The sequence below is a fragment of the Tupaia chinensis genome, unplaced genomic scaffold (genome assembly GCF_000334495.1).
Source record: "Tupaia chinensis unplaced genomic scaffold, TupChi_1.0 Scaffold000445_1, whole genome shotgun sequence".
NCBI lineage: Eukaryota > Metazoa > Chordata > Mammalia > Scandentia > Tupaiidae > Tupaia > Tupaia belangeri.
In genome coordinates, this window is record NW_006159950.1 from 314,896 (window position 1) to 327,301 (window position 12,406).

The 12,406-nt window shown below is 51.6% G+C and overlaps 1 protein-coding gene across 1 annotated transcript in view; it reads right to left on the minus strand.

Moving 5' to 3' along the window:
- TMEM222 (transmembrane protein 222) overlaps positions 1–193 on the minus strand; it is a 15,873-nt gene extending 15,680 nt beyond the window's left edge. The window contains exon 1 of the mRNA XM_006155313.2: positions 1–193. Coding sequence (XP_006155375.1) covers positions 1–178 — 178 coding nt within the window. The 5' untranslated portion in view covers positions 179–193.
- Positions 194–12,406: the final 12,213 nt, after the last annotated feature.

Below are 12,406 nucleotides of genomic sequence, written 5' to 3' on the forward strand. Positions count from 1 at the left end.
GCGTCCACACCACGCAGTAGGGGAAGCGGCTCCGCTCCACGTCCATGGCGACGCCGCCCGCGCTGCAATACTGCTTCATGTCCGTCTCGGCCGCCGTCTGCGCCTCCACTTCCGCCATCCCGGGCGGGGGCGGCATCGGCGGCAGCAGAAGCGCAGAACTCTCTTCCGCTTCCGCCATGCTGCGCGCGCCCGCGGCGCTCGGCCCAATGAGGTCACTTCCGGGGCCGTGGTGCACCCAGCGTGGTCGTCCCCCGGGAATCGGAGCCGCGTCCCGGCAGGCGGCGAGGGCCGCGGCCCAGACCCGGTTTGCGTCTTCCTGGCCCTTTCATTCCGGGCCCCTCCGGGGCCGGAGGGCGCTATGAGGCGCGCTCGAGTCTGCGGTGGCGCGCGTGCGGAGCGCGCCGCCCTGCTGGATAGGCGCGGGAGGACGCCGGCGTCCCTGTGCATGCCGCGCCGAGGCCGCGGGGCGGCGGGGCCGGGGCAGGAGGTCGAGCCTTAGGGAGTGTCTGGAGAGGCGGGCGCTGCAGTTCTGGGGGGCCTCGGCGCTTTGAACTCCCACGTCCACTCGCACCCGTGGAAGCCCGCGGTCCCAGTCCCAGACATCGGCATGCTGGGGGGTGGGGGTTGGTACGGAGCAGACCCCACGAGGTGACTGGCTTATTGAAAAATAGGATGAACGGAAGCTTTGTGGGGCCCTAACAGGTGGCTCGTGGGGGCGAGGGACGCCAGGGGCGGCAGCCAGCTCCGAGAAATCCGCAGGGCTGCGGCGCCCCGGGGACCATTGCGTGGATGGACAATAGCCAGCCAGTCTCCAGTTGGCCATATCTGCAGGACTCGCAAGGCCCACATTGATCTGACGGCCTCCAGTGGCTCCCCTGCACCTGCACAAAAACCAACGTATCTAGGGCCCTGTGTCCCTTTCTTGCTTGTTCACTGTCTGCAGCCACTGTGGCTTTTCTTCAGGTGCCATGCACTTCCATATCCCAGGGGTTTTGCACACGCTACTAACCACCCCCACCCCTGCGCCACACACTGGCCACCTTCCCTCCGTCCTTCAGACTAAACGTCACTTTCTCGGAGCTGTCCCTGATGTCCAGTGTGAATCAGAGAGCCCAGCGCCCTCCTCCACAGCCCACTGAAGCTATGGAACGCTGCCACTCCTGTGAGACTGGATACTCCCTGTGAGCAGCCTGCTGTCTCCACTCCCGCAAACCCAGTTCCTGGCAGCAAGCCCGGTCAATGGGAGGAACGCAGTTCGGGCATCATGTGCTGTTACCCACCAGGGCACATGGACCTAGCTTGTCACTCTTGGTGCCCATTGCTGTAGGGGCTGGTGGAGGTCAGTGGGCTCTGGATGTGGGACAGAATGCTCCAGCTCCCTTCCTGTGTCCTGGGCAGCTGCAGACAAGGGCATGAGGGGGGGCCAGCTACAGAGAGGGAAAAGCCGGCCTCTCGACTCCTCTCAGCTCTTCGAGGCTTTGGGTCCTCTGGGCCACTTATCTGCACTGCTCCTCTCCCACTAACAACCTCCCTGGGCTGTGCCTGTCCGTGACAGCTTCACTCATCTCCATCAGATATGAGCCTCCACTCCAGGCCCAGAGGCTCACAGCATGGCCTGGAAGTTATTCTTCTGCAGCCAGGACAGTATGGACAGGGTTTGAACGCCCCCTCCCCCAAGAAAGATGCTCACGGACACAGAACAGGATGGCCATCTGGAGCCTGGATTATAAAATGCTGCTTGTCTAAAGGGAGAGTCAGGACCATATACAGGTCCAGGGCTCACAAACCGCCTCTCTGGCCAGCTCACTCTGGCATTCATGGCCCCACAGTCTGGCCCAATACCCTTTCCAGGTTCCTTGTGTACCTTGGAGTTAGCCCTACCGGCCTGTTAGCCCTTCAGAGAAGGTCCCTGCCCACCTGGGCTGCTCCCACCTCACCAGGGCACCCCCCAACGTCCCCAGCTTCAGCAGCTGCTGCCTCTGCTCCCAGAGCAGGAAGCCTTCCTGCCTTCCTGCTATTGAATATTCATGTGTGCTTGTTTGCATTAGCTGTTTACAGCTGCCTCCCTGGAGACCCAACTCCTTTAGGGGCCTGGCTGAGTCTCTTGGTCCCTGTAGCCAGCAGCGAACTGCAGACAGCAAGCGCTCAGGGTTGCCACTGGGGCTACTGGTTGGCCACAGACGGTGTCTTGGCTCTGGGTAAGAATTGCTTCCATCAACAACCCAGGGAAGCCGAGCCAGGGGCTCCCACATTGCAGCTGGAGAAGCTGGTGGCATGATGCACTGTGGGGTGTAGGGGCACTGTTCCCCGGAGCCTTGCTGCTCAGCCATCATCACCACCTGTGGCCCTGGAGACAGGACCTATCTCCACAATGGCTCCACACCTTTCCATGTTAGAAGACCAGGAGGGCTGTACACTGCAAGAAACTTTGAGAAGAGACCTTCCGGCTCTTCAGGCATGAAGTTCACAAAATGACTTCCTTCCCCACTCCACTGTCTGGATGGGGAAACTTAGCCAATGTGGCAGACAGCACAGGTGGCACCAGGGTCTAGGTCTCCTATGCTGGGGCGGGCAGTGAGGCATGACGGTTTAAACATGTGGACTCAGGAGGCCACCAGCCAGTCCAGCTGTGTCAATAGCTGTCCCAGTTTCCGCATCTCTAAAATGGGAATCTGGTGGGAATCTTGTGCAGGTTGACAGACTATATCCATGCAGTGCCTGCCAGCCAATGCCAGTGATCAGGGCAGTTAGACCTGTCACCACTGGAGGACAGTGCCCACCTAGCATACTCAGATGTGTATGCAGCCACCAGGCTACGTGCAGTGCGGTAACCAGAACACATAGCATGACCACTGTCCTGCCAATGAGAACAGACCCAGAGAGAGGCAGGGGCTTGCTGAGGTCTAAGCTTGCATTAGCTAAAGTTGAGATCCTGAACCCTGACCTCTCGGCTGCCTCTGCTGGTGACCCCTTTTAGGGCCATCTGATGACCTTATTAAGACCATGACTTCTACATATAAAAAAGAGAGCCGGCTTCTGTAGCATTAGAGTAACCCCTGGGACCTGTGACATCAAAAGCCACATGGCAACCGCAGGTCTGGACTCCTGGGTCACCATGAACACACAACAGGCATGCAAGACCTTGAGGAGCTGGAGAGGGGACTTTGATGAGAAGACTCTGCCACAGATGCTTCTCTTGTGTACACCTGCCCTCTGGCAAAAAAAAAAAAAAAAAAAAAAGGCAGAAGTGGACATGCCTGCCTCTCACCAGCTCTCGTACTCCTTGTCCCATGGCGGGTTCTGGAGAAGGTGCTATTCCAGTGCTCAGGGACTGCACAACTCCCATACCTGCTGCCTGAGGTGCTCTGGAGGCTCCAGAGGGCCGGGACAGCCCGTTAGGCCTTTTGATTACGTGTTCAGCCCAGTGCCAAGTGCACAGCAAGAGTTCGAATTATCCTGACTTATTAAAATATTAAATGATTTTTAAGACCTGGATAAAAATCAGACTGGGGTCCAGTCCTGGCTTTGGTTTTACTCCCTGGGGGCCGCAGGCAAGCCCTTCCTTTGCTTGCCCCCTCTCATGGAGACAAGGTTAGACCAGTGGTTCACAGCAGAATAGATCTGAGTGCTTTAAAATAGTGGGTGGCTGTCTGGGCTCCAACTCTAACCCATTAAATAGTCTCTGGGGTGGGACATGGCATGTTGAAAATCACCCTGAGATTCTGAGTGCTCTCAGCTCCAGGACTCAAACTGTGTGGATGGCCAGGTGGCATCCAGCTGCCTTAACCACCACGCCACCTGCTGAGCCCTCCATCTTTGTTTTTTTTTTTTTTTTTTTTTGGAGAGGTTTTTTGCTATAGGGCATGTGCGCTCGCCAGGGAGACAGAAAGCGAGAAATCACCCCCAGGGGGGATGGTCACACCGCAACCCCTTCTCCTCCATTCCCCTCTTGGGATTTTGGGCACGCACATACACGCACGCAGTGTAAGTTTAAGCCAACGGGTCCAGGACTTGAACAACGGTCTACTACACAGGAGTCCAGCGACATAGCCATTACACTAACTGCTGGTCCCCCTCCATTCATCTTTTGAAGGACATCTTGGTTGCTTCACTTTTTTGGCAACTAAAAAGGCTGTTATAGACCTTCACAGACACGTTTCTCTGAGGGCTGCTTTCAGCTCCTTTAGGAGCACGACGGCCCGACTGTAAGCTACGAGTGTGTTTAGCTTTGTAGGAAGCCGTGGAGGGGCCTCACGCACTGGTGTCACTGCTGCTTTGATCCGCAGTTCCCTAAAGTCGTCATTGTGAGTACAGTCACTTTGCCAATTATCTTTGGTAGGGTCTCTGGATCTTTTGTCCATCTTCACATTGGGTTGTTTTTACATTGTTGAATATTAAGGGTTCTTTGTTTACTGTAGATACAAGTCCTTTTTTTCTGATACGTTTTGTAAATATTTTCTACCTGTCCTTATCTTTTTTTTTTCCATTCTTTTCACAGTATCTTTCATTGAACAGACATTTTAAATTTTAACTAAGTAAAACTTATCTATTTTTCTTTCATGGATTGAACGTTTGGCGCTGTGTCTAAAAACTCATTGCCAAGGGTCGGCAAGTGGCATCATGGTGAAGGCGCTGGACTCCCACATGGCCAACTGCGGTCTGAGTCCCGGGGATCTTGGGCACGCACATACACGCACGCAGTGTAAGTTTAAGCCAACGGGTCCAGGACTTGAACCACGGTCTACTACACAGGAGTCCAGCGACATAGCCATTACACTAACTGCTGGTCCCCCTCCATTCATCTTTTGAAGGACATCTTGGTTGCTTCACTTTTTTGGCAACTAAAAAGGCTGTTATAGACCTTCACAGACACGTTTCTCTGAGGGCTGCTTTCAGCTCCTTTAGGAGCACGACGGCCCGACTGTAAGCTACGAGTGTGTTTAGCTTTGTAGGAAGCCGTGGAGGGGCCTCACGCACTGGTGTCACTGCTGCTTTGATCCGCAGTTCCCTAAAGTCGTCATTGTGAGTACAGTCACTTTGCCAATTATCTTTGGTAGGGTCTCTGGATCTTTTGTCCATCTTCACATTGGGTTGTTTTTACATTGTTGAATATTAAGGGTTCTTTGTTTACTGTAGATACAAGTCCTTTTTTTCTGATACGTTTTGTAAATATTTTCTACCTGTCCTTATCTTTTTTTTTTCCATTCTTTTCACAGTATCTTTCATTGAACAGACATTTTAAATTTTAACTAAGTAAAACTTATCTATTTTTCTTTCATGGATTGAACGTTTGGCGCTGTGTCTAAAAACTCATTGCCAAGGGTCGGCAAGTGGCATCATGGTGAAGGCGCTGGACTCCCACATGGCCAACTGCGGTCTGAGTCCCGGACCTGGTGGCTTGCTTTCTCTCTTTCTGGTTAAAAATAATAAATAAAATTAAAAAAACAAATATTAAAAACAAACAAACAAAAACCAACAACTCATTGTAAAACCCACGGTCACCTAGATTCCCCTTCTAATAGAAGTCTGAGTTCTGGGTTTTACAGTTAGGTCTACTACCAATTTTGAGCGAATTTTTGTGAACAATGTAAGGTCAGTGCTTACATGAATGGTTCCTGACCTGTTTGTTGAAAAGACTGTCCTGGGCCAGCCCCACAGCCTACTGGTTAAGGGAACTGGATCCCACATGGTTAGCCATGGTTCAAGTCTTGGCCCCGGTGGGTTGGAAAACAAACACTGCCCTGAATCCTGACATGAAGGGATTGTGGCATGGCCATTCCCCACTGTGTGTGTGTGCAGTGCACTTTCTCCTACCCCCGTCTCCTTTTTGGTGAGCACATGTGCCCTCTGTCAATTAACGACCACCTTCACTGAATCAGCTGTGTGTGCCTCAGTCTGAGTTCTCTATGGTCTCACTGGTCAATTTTGTCTACTCTTTTTATCAGTACCACACTGTCTGGGTTATTGCAGGTTTTTTTTTTTTTCAGAATTATTTTTATTATTATTATTAAATTTTTTTTAGAGGTTTTTGCTATAGTGCATGTGAGCTCACCAGACAGAGACAGAGAGACAGAAAGCGAGAAATCACCCCCCAAGGGGATGGCCACGCCGCAATCCCTTCTCCTCCAATCTCCTCTTGGGATCATGGGCATGCACACACACGTGCCCGGCGTGAGTTTTAAGCCACTGGGTCTGGGACTCGAACCGTGGTCGACTACATGGGAGTCCAGTGACATAGCCATTACGCCAACTGCTGGTTCCATTATTATTAAATTTGGCCAGAGAGAGGGAGGTAAAGTGAGAAGGCAAGCCACCAGGTCCAGGGCTTGAACTGCGGTGGCCCATGTGGGAGTCCACTGTTTCAACCACTCCGCCACCTACTAGCCCCATGGGCTACTGCAGTTTTACAGTTGATCCTAAAGTTGTATAGTGTTAACCTTACAACTCTGTTCTTCAGTATTGTTGTCTATTCTGGGTCTTTTGCCTTTCCACACAAATTTTAGACTGTTTGCTGATACTCACAGAACAACTTTCTTTTTTCGGGGTATGTGTGGTCATACTGCAATCTCTTCTCTTCTACTCATCCTGGAGGGATTCCATGGACACACAAGCACCGCGTTTTTCAGGCTCTTGGGCTGGGAGTTGAACTGTGGTCGGTAGTGTTGGGTCTGGCTCTCTTAACCACTAGGCCACAGAGCCAGTCCCTCACAAAATAACTTTCTAGGATTTTAGGGATTATGTTGAACCTACAGATAAGGATGGAAAAAGCTGAAATCTTTTTTTTTTTGGAGAGGTTTTTGCTATAGGGCGCGTGCGCTCACCAGACAGACAGAGACAGAGAGATAGAAAGCGAGAAATCACTCCCCAGGGGGGATGGCCATGCCGCAATCCCTTCTTCTCCATTCTCCTCTTGGGATCTTGGGCACGCACGCACACACGCCCGGCGTGAGTTTAAGCCACTGGGTCTGGGACTCGAACCGCAGTGGACTACGTGGGAGTCCAGCGATATAGCCATTACGCTAACTGCTGGTTCCCGAAAGAGCTGAAATCTTAATAGTGAGTTTTCCTTACCCATGAATATAGACGATCTCTCTGTATATTGATCCTCCTTGATTCCAGAGGAGAGGGGTTGAGAAAGCAGTCCTACAGAGAATGGTCATGCCACAATCCCTTCTCCATCTCCACATGCCAAAAACACACCCATGTGCCTGGTTTGTTTCTCAAGTTGCTGGGTCTGGGACTTGAATCACATGGTTAGCCATGTGGAATCCAGCTGTCTTAACCATCAGGCCATGGAGCTGGTCCCTCCCTTGGTTTCTTTTATGAGTTTTACAGGTTTTTTTTTTTGAGAGTTTTTTTTTTTGCTATAGGGCACGTGCGCTCACCAGAAAGACAGAGACAGATACACAGACAGAAAGGGAGATATCACCCCCTAGGGAGGGATGGCCTCACCGCAATCCCTTCTCCATTTTCCTCTCGGGCTCTTGGGCACGGGTCTGGGACTCGAGCTGCAGTTGACTACATGGGAGTCCAGCGACACAGCCATTATGCCAACTGCTGGCCCTGAGTTTTACAGTTTTATGTGTATACATCTTGCACATATTTTGATAGAATTTATTCCTAAGGAGTTACTTTTGGGTGCTAATGAGGGCTGAATAGGTGAAATAGTATTTTTAGTACAGTAAAATGATTTTTTTTTTTTTTTTTAAATCGTGATAGAGCATGTGTGCTTGCTGGAGAGAGAAAAATGAGAAAGCCATTCCCTTTCCTCTGGGGGAATGACTACACCACAAACTCTTCTCCACTCTCTTCTGGGGATTTTGCGCATGTATGCACATGTGCCTGGTGTGTTTTTGAAGTTGCTGGGTCCAGGCCTTGAACTGCCTTAACCACATGCCACTAGCTGGCCTTGAGGGGTGGAACTATTCTGTATGACAGTGTAACAGTGGATAAACGACACTGCGTATTCATCAAAATGAACCGTACAACACAAAGGGTAAGCCCTAACGTAAACTATCAACTTTAGTTCATCATAATATATCAATATTGATTCACTAATTGTAACAAATACATCCACTAATACGAGATGACAATAGAGAAAACTGAACCAGGAGATAGCAGTATATGGGGCTCACTATCCTATATGCTCGACTGCTCTAAATAAAAAAGGCTATTAAAAAAAAAAAAAAAAGGGTACCAACTCTAAAGGAAAGGGAGCCCCAGCGAGGTCCTCCATGGCTCCTCCAAGAGCTTGTGGCTCTTGCCCCACACCTGCCCCATGCCCACGCCTGCCCCTTTAATCCACCCTTTGCAACACGGCTGCACGAACCACTCAGGCCTGAGGAAGTTGAGACTTCACACAATTCCCCTGTCTGGTCTGGACACGTCCTGAAGAAGGTTCTGCAGATTCCAATCTGGAAACACAGAGGAGTGACAGCAGCCTGTAACACCCACGTCATGCCAGCAGCTGTGTTTCCGCAGAACTCTCCTGGGTGTATCCCACAGTGTACCATGCACAACCAATTGCCCCCAGCTTGGGTCTTTCCAAAGGGACAAACAGAAAAATCAGTTTCAGCAGTAAAAACACTAGTCTCAGAGCAGTGGCCATAGGTCCCGGCACTGTGTATGGGCTACTCGGGTGTCACAGAAAACATGCAGGGACAAAGCAGGATGCCTTAAGAGAGTCACCCTCTGTTGGCTACCACCAGAATGGTTAGCTTCGAGTGGGCTAGCTTTGTCATCAGATCATGGCACACTCCTCCTGCTATGTCATCAGGGAGGTGAGCTTTCAGCATTTGCTATGACAAAAAGCAAACGAGGGACCAGCAGGTGGCAAGATGGCTGAGGCACTAGACTCCCCCATGGCTCACTATGGTTCGAGTCCTGGACCTGGCAGCTTGAAACGTGAGTATGTGCCCATTAGAATCTCAGGAAGAGAGGGGTCTGCACTGCGGCCATTGCCTCTGGGGGATGTTTTATTGCTTTCTGTCTCTCTGGTGAGCCCACAGGCTCTAAAAAAAAGCAAAGCAAATGAAAGCCCAGGTGGAGCAGGACGGAGGCAGCAGTCGCCGCCTTGTAAGCAAGTGCAGTGGGCGTGCAGCGTGCCCGCCAGGCATGCAGGTCCTGCCACACGCTAGACACTAAGGACGAGGGGAACACGGTTTCTTCTAACTTACGGGTATCTTATTTTCTTAGAGATTTTTGCTGTAGGGAATGTGTGCTTGCCGGAGAGACAGAGAGAGAGGTAGAAAGCAAGAGATCATCCCCCCACCCCAGGGCGGATGGCCACACCTCAACCCCTTCTCCATTCTCCTCTCGGGATCTTGGGCATGTACGTACATGTGCCTGGTGTGAGTTTAAGCCACCGGGTCTGGGACTTGAACTGCAGTCAGCCATGTTGAGAGTCTAGCTCCGTAACCATTATGCCATCTGCTAGTCCCTATGTGTATCGTTTTTTAAAATGGCAACTAACTTGATATTTATTAAGTGATTTGGGTTTAACTAAATAAATTGAACTGTTAGGTATTTCTTTTGGCTTAGGGGCTCTTATTTTTTATTTAAGAAATATTTATGTAATTAATTCTATTTGTCATCATTATTATTTAGTTTGACGAGAGAGAGAGAGAGAAAGTGAGAAAGCAAGCTGCTAGGACTTGAACCAGTCGGCCATGTGGGAGTCCAGTACCTTAACCACCACACCACATGCTGGCCTCTGGGGCTCTTTAAGAAATTTACTGAGAGGGGCTGGCAGGTGGCGTGGTAGTTAAGGGTGCTGGACTCCCATATGGCTGACCACGGTTTAAGTCCTAGACCTGGAGGCTTGCTTTCTTATTCACTCTTGTGCATATGTGCACTGTGCCTCTCTGGTTAAATTTAAATAAGTAAAAAAAAGTTAAATACAGTAATTATTAAAAAAAAAAAGAAAGAAAAACGATTTTACTGAGAAAGGCCAGCAGGTGATGTGGTTAGTTAAGCTGCTGGACTTCCACATGGCTGGCCACGGTTTCAGTCCCAGACCTGGCCGCTTGAACATCGCACCAGGCATGTATGCATGTGTGCCCCAAATCCCAGGAGAGTGGAGAGGGGACTGCAGTGTGGCTGGGGTGGGGAGCGCATGTACACACCTTCTCTATGGTGTGCACATGCGCTCTATGTCAAAAACTTAAAAAAATTTACTGAGATGCTTATGGAGCAGTGGGCTGAGAAAGTTCTGGAAACTCTAGTCTCAGACATCATCTAATCCAGAGCATATAAGAAACTGTAGGCTTGGGGCAGGCAGGTGGCATGATGGTTAAGGAGCTGAACTCCCCCCACATGGTCGACCACGGTTCAAGTCCTGGACCTGGCTTTTTCTCATTTTCTCCCTTTCTCTCTCCCTCTGTTCCACTCTGGTCAATTTAAAACAAATGAATAAATAAATAAAGTTAAATAAAATAATTCTTAAAAAAAAAAAACTCTAAAAACTGCAGGTTCTAAGCTCAGTATTGTGGGTTACAAATGGTATTTTCCCTAATAACGTAAAAAGGGAGCCGGAAGGTGGCACAGTCTGGAATGTGCTGCTCTGCTGAGGGGACCCATGTGGGGCGAGTTCTGGTTCTCGCGACCCTTCCTGACCTGGGCAGGCTGAAACTGGGGTGCCAGACCTGCTGGGGAACGTTCACTCTCTGCTGCTCTTGCTCACTCGCTTATGGGAGAAACATACTACTTTAAAAGAAAAGGTGGGACCAGCAGTTGGTGTAATGGCAATGTCGCTGGACTCCCATGTAGTCTACTGTGATTTGAGTCCCGGACCCGGTGGCTTAAACTCACAAAGGGCATATGTGCGTGCGTGCCCATGATCCTGAGAGGAGAATGGAGGAGAAGGGATCGTGGTGTGGCCATCCCCCCTGGGGGGTGATTTCTCACTTTCTGTCCCTCTCTCTGTCTTTCTGGCGAGTGCACACACCCTATAGCAAAAACCTCTCCCGGCCCCCCCCAAAAAGCAAACAGAGCACATTGTATATTTAATAACTGTATTACTACATAACATTTTTGTATACAAGGGATCTTCAAAATGTTGATGGAAAGCATGTATTATGGAAAAACTATACATAGATAAAAAATGGAAAAATTTCTTTGCACTGAAATAAACCCATATTTTAATTCCATTTTCCACGAACTTTTTGAAGGCCCCTTGTAAGACCGTGAATCTTGGGTCAATGTAAAAATGTGTACTTCTTATTTGGATTCTGGTTTCCAAAGTCTGAAAAACCACCAAGACTCTGAGCTCCTGTTTTACAGCCAGGCAAACAGTGAAGGTGATTACTGCCAATCACGGCCACCCCTGGGCTTGCGGCAGGCTCACAGCACCCCTGGGCCTTCCTGCTGGGTAAGGGTAGAGCTACCCAAGACAGTCACAGAGGCGAGGGGCCAGTGTCCTCACTTAGGCCCAAGACCCATCTGCACCCCACAAACGCCACCAGCCACACCTAGAACAAAACGGTTTTAATTGACTGCGTCGCCCTCACTCTCCCGGGAGATGAGCAACAAGAGGCCCAGTGCCGGCCCCGGACAGTAAGGCTCGTGTGTCTGCACACCGCAGGCCCGGCAGGCGGACAGGGCCCCTCCCCGGCTGGCCGTCAGACCCCAGGGCCCAGCTCTGGTGCTCCTGCTCACCCCCTGGGCTAGAGAAAGGTCATGGAGAAGAGACGCAGACGGAAGTCCCGGCAGGAGCCGCAGCAGCTGTCTCCTTCCCGATAAACAGGCATCACTCCCAGGCTCGAGGACGAGGGGGCTGGGACGGCTGGGCGGGGCAGAGCCGCCACTCGTGTTGCTGGGGTAAAGCGACGCGATGGTGCCAGACCCCACCACCACCCCGCCCCTTGTCTTCTGGAAACTGTGAGAAAGCTTTTTAACATGGCCCCCCTGCCTCCAGGGCTGCTCTGGAGCCTGACAGAGGCACTGGGTAGGAGGAGGGCAGAAGGGGGCAGCTGCTTCTCCCCAGAGGCTGCAGCTGCAGGGCTGGGCCCAGCGAGCACTGAGGGGAGGGAGGGAGCCCCAGCCAAGGGCTGGGGCAGTGGGAAGGCAGGTGGGGCGGGAGCCTGTATCCAGTGTACGGCTGACGGCTGAGGCTGTGCAGGGGGCCGGCCCTGGACGTCTGCCAGTGGCTCAGGAGAGCCACCCCTACCTTCCGAGCAGCAGGGGACAGAGGGGACCCTCCCTTCTTTGGTCTTTGCGGTGCTCAGCGAGTGGGTGGCAGGGCAGGAGGACAGGGAGGCCCTCGGCAGGAAGCCCACCACAGCAGCCAGGCCGGGCTGGGAGCTGGGCCCAAAGGTCACAGTGACGCTGGGCAGTGCCCGAGGACAGGGCCCGAGACGGGAGGGCTGTGGTGGCATGGGGTGGGAGGGGCAGTGCCCGAGGACAGGGG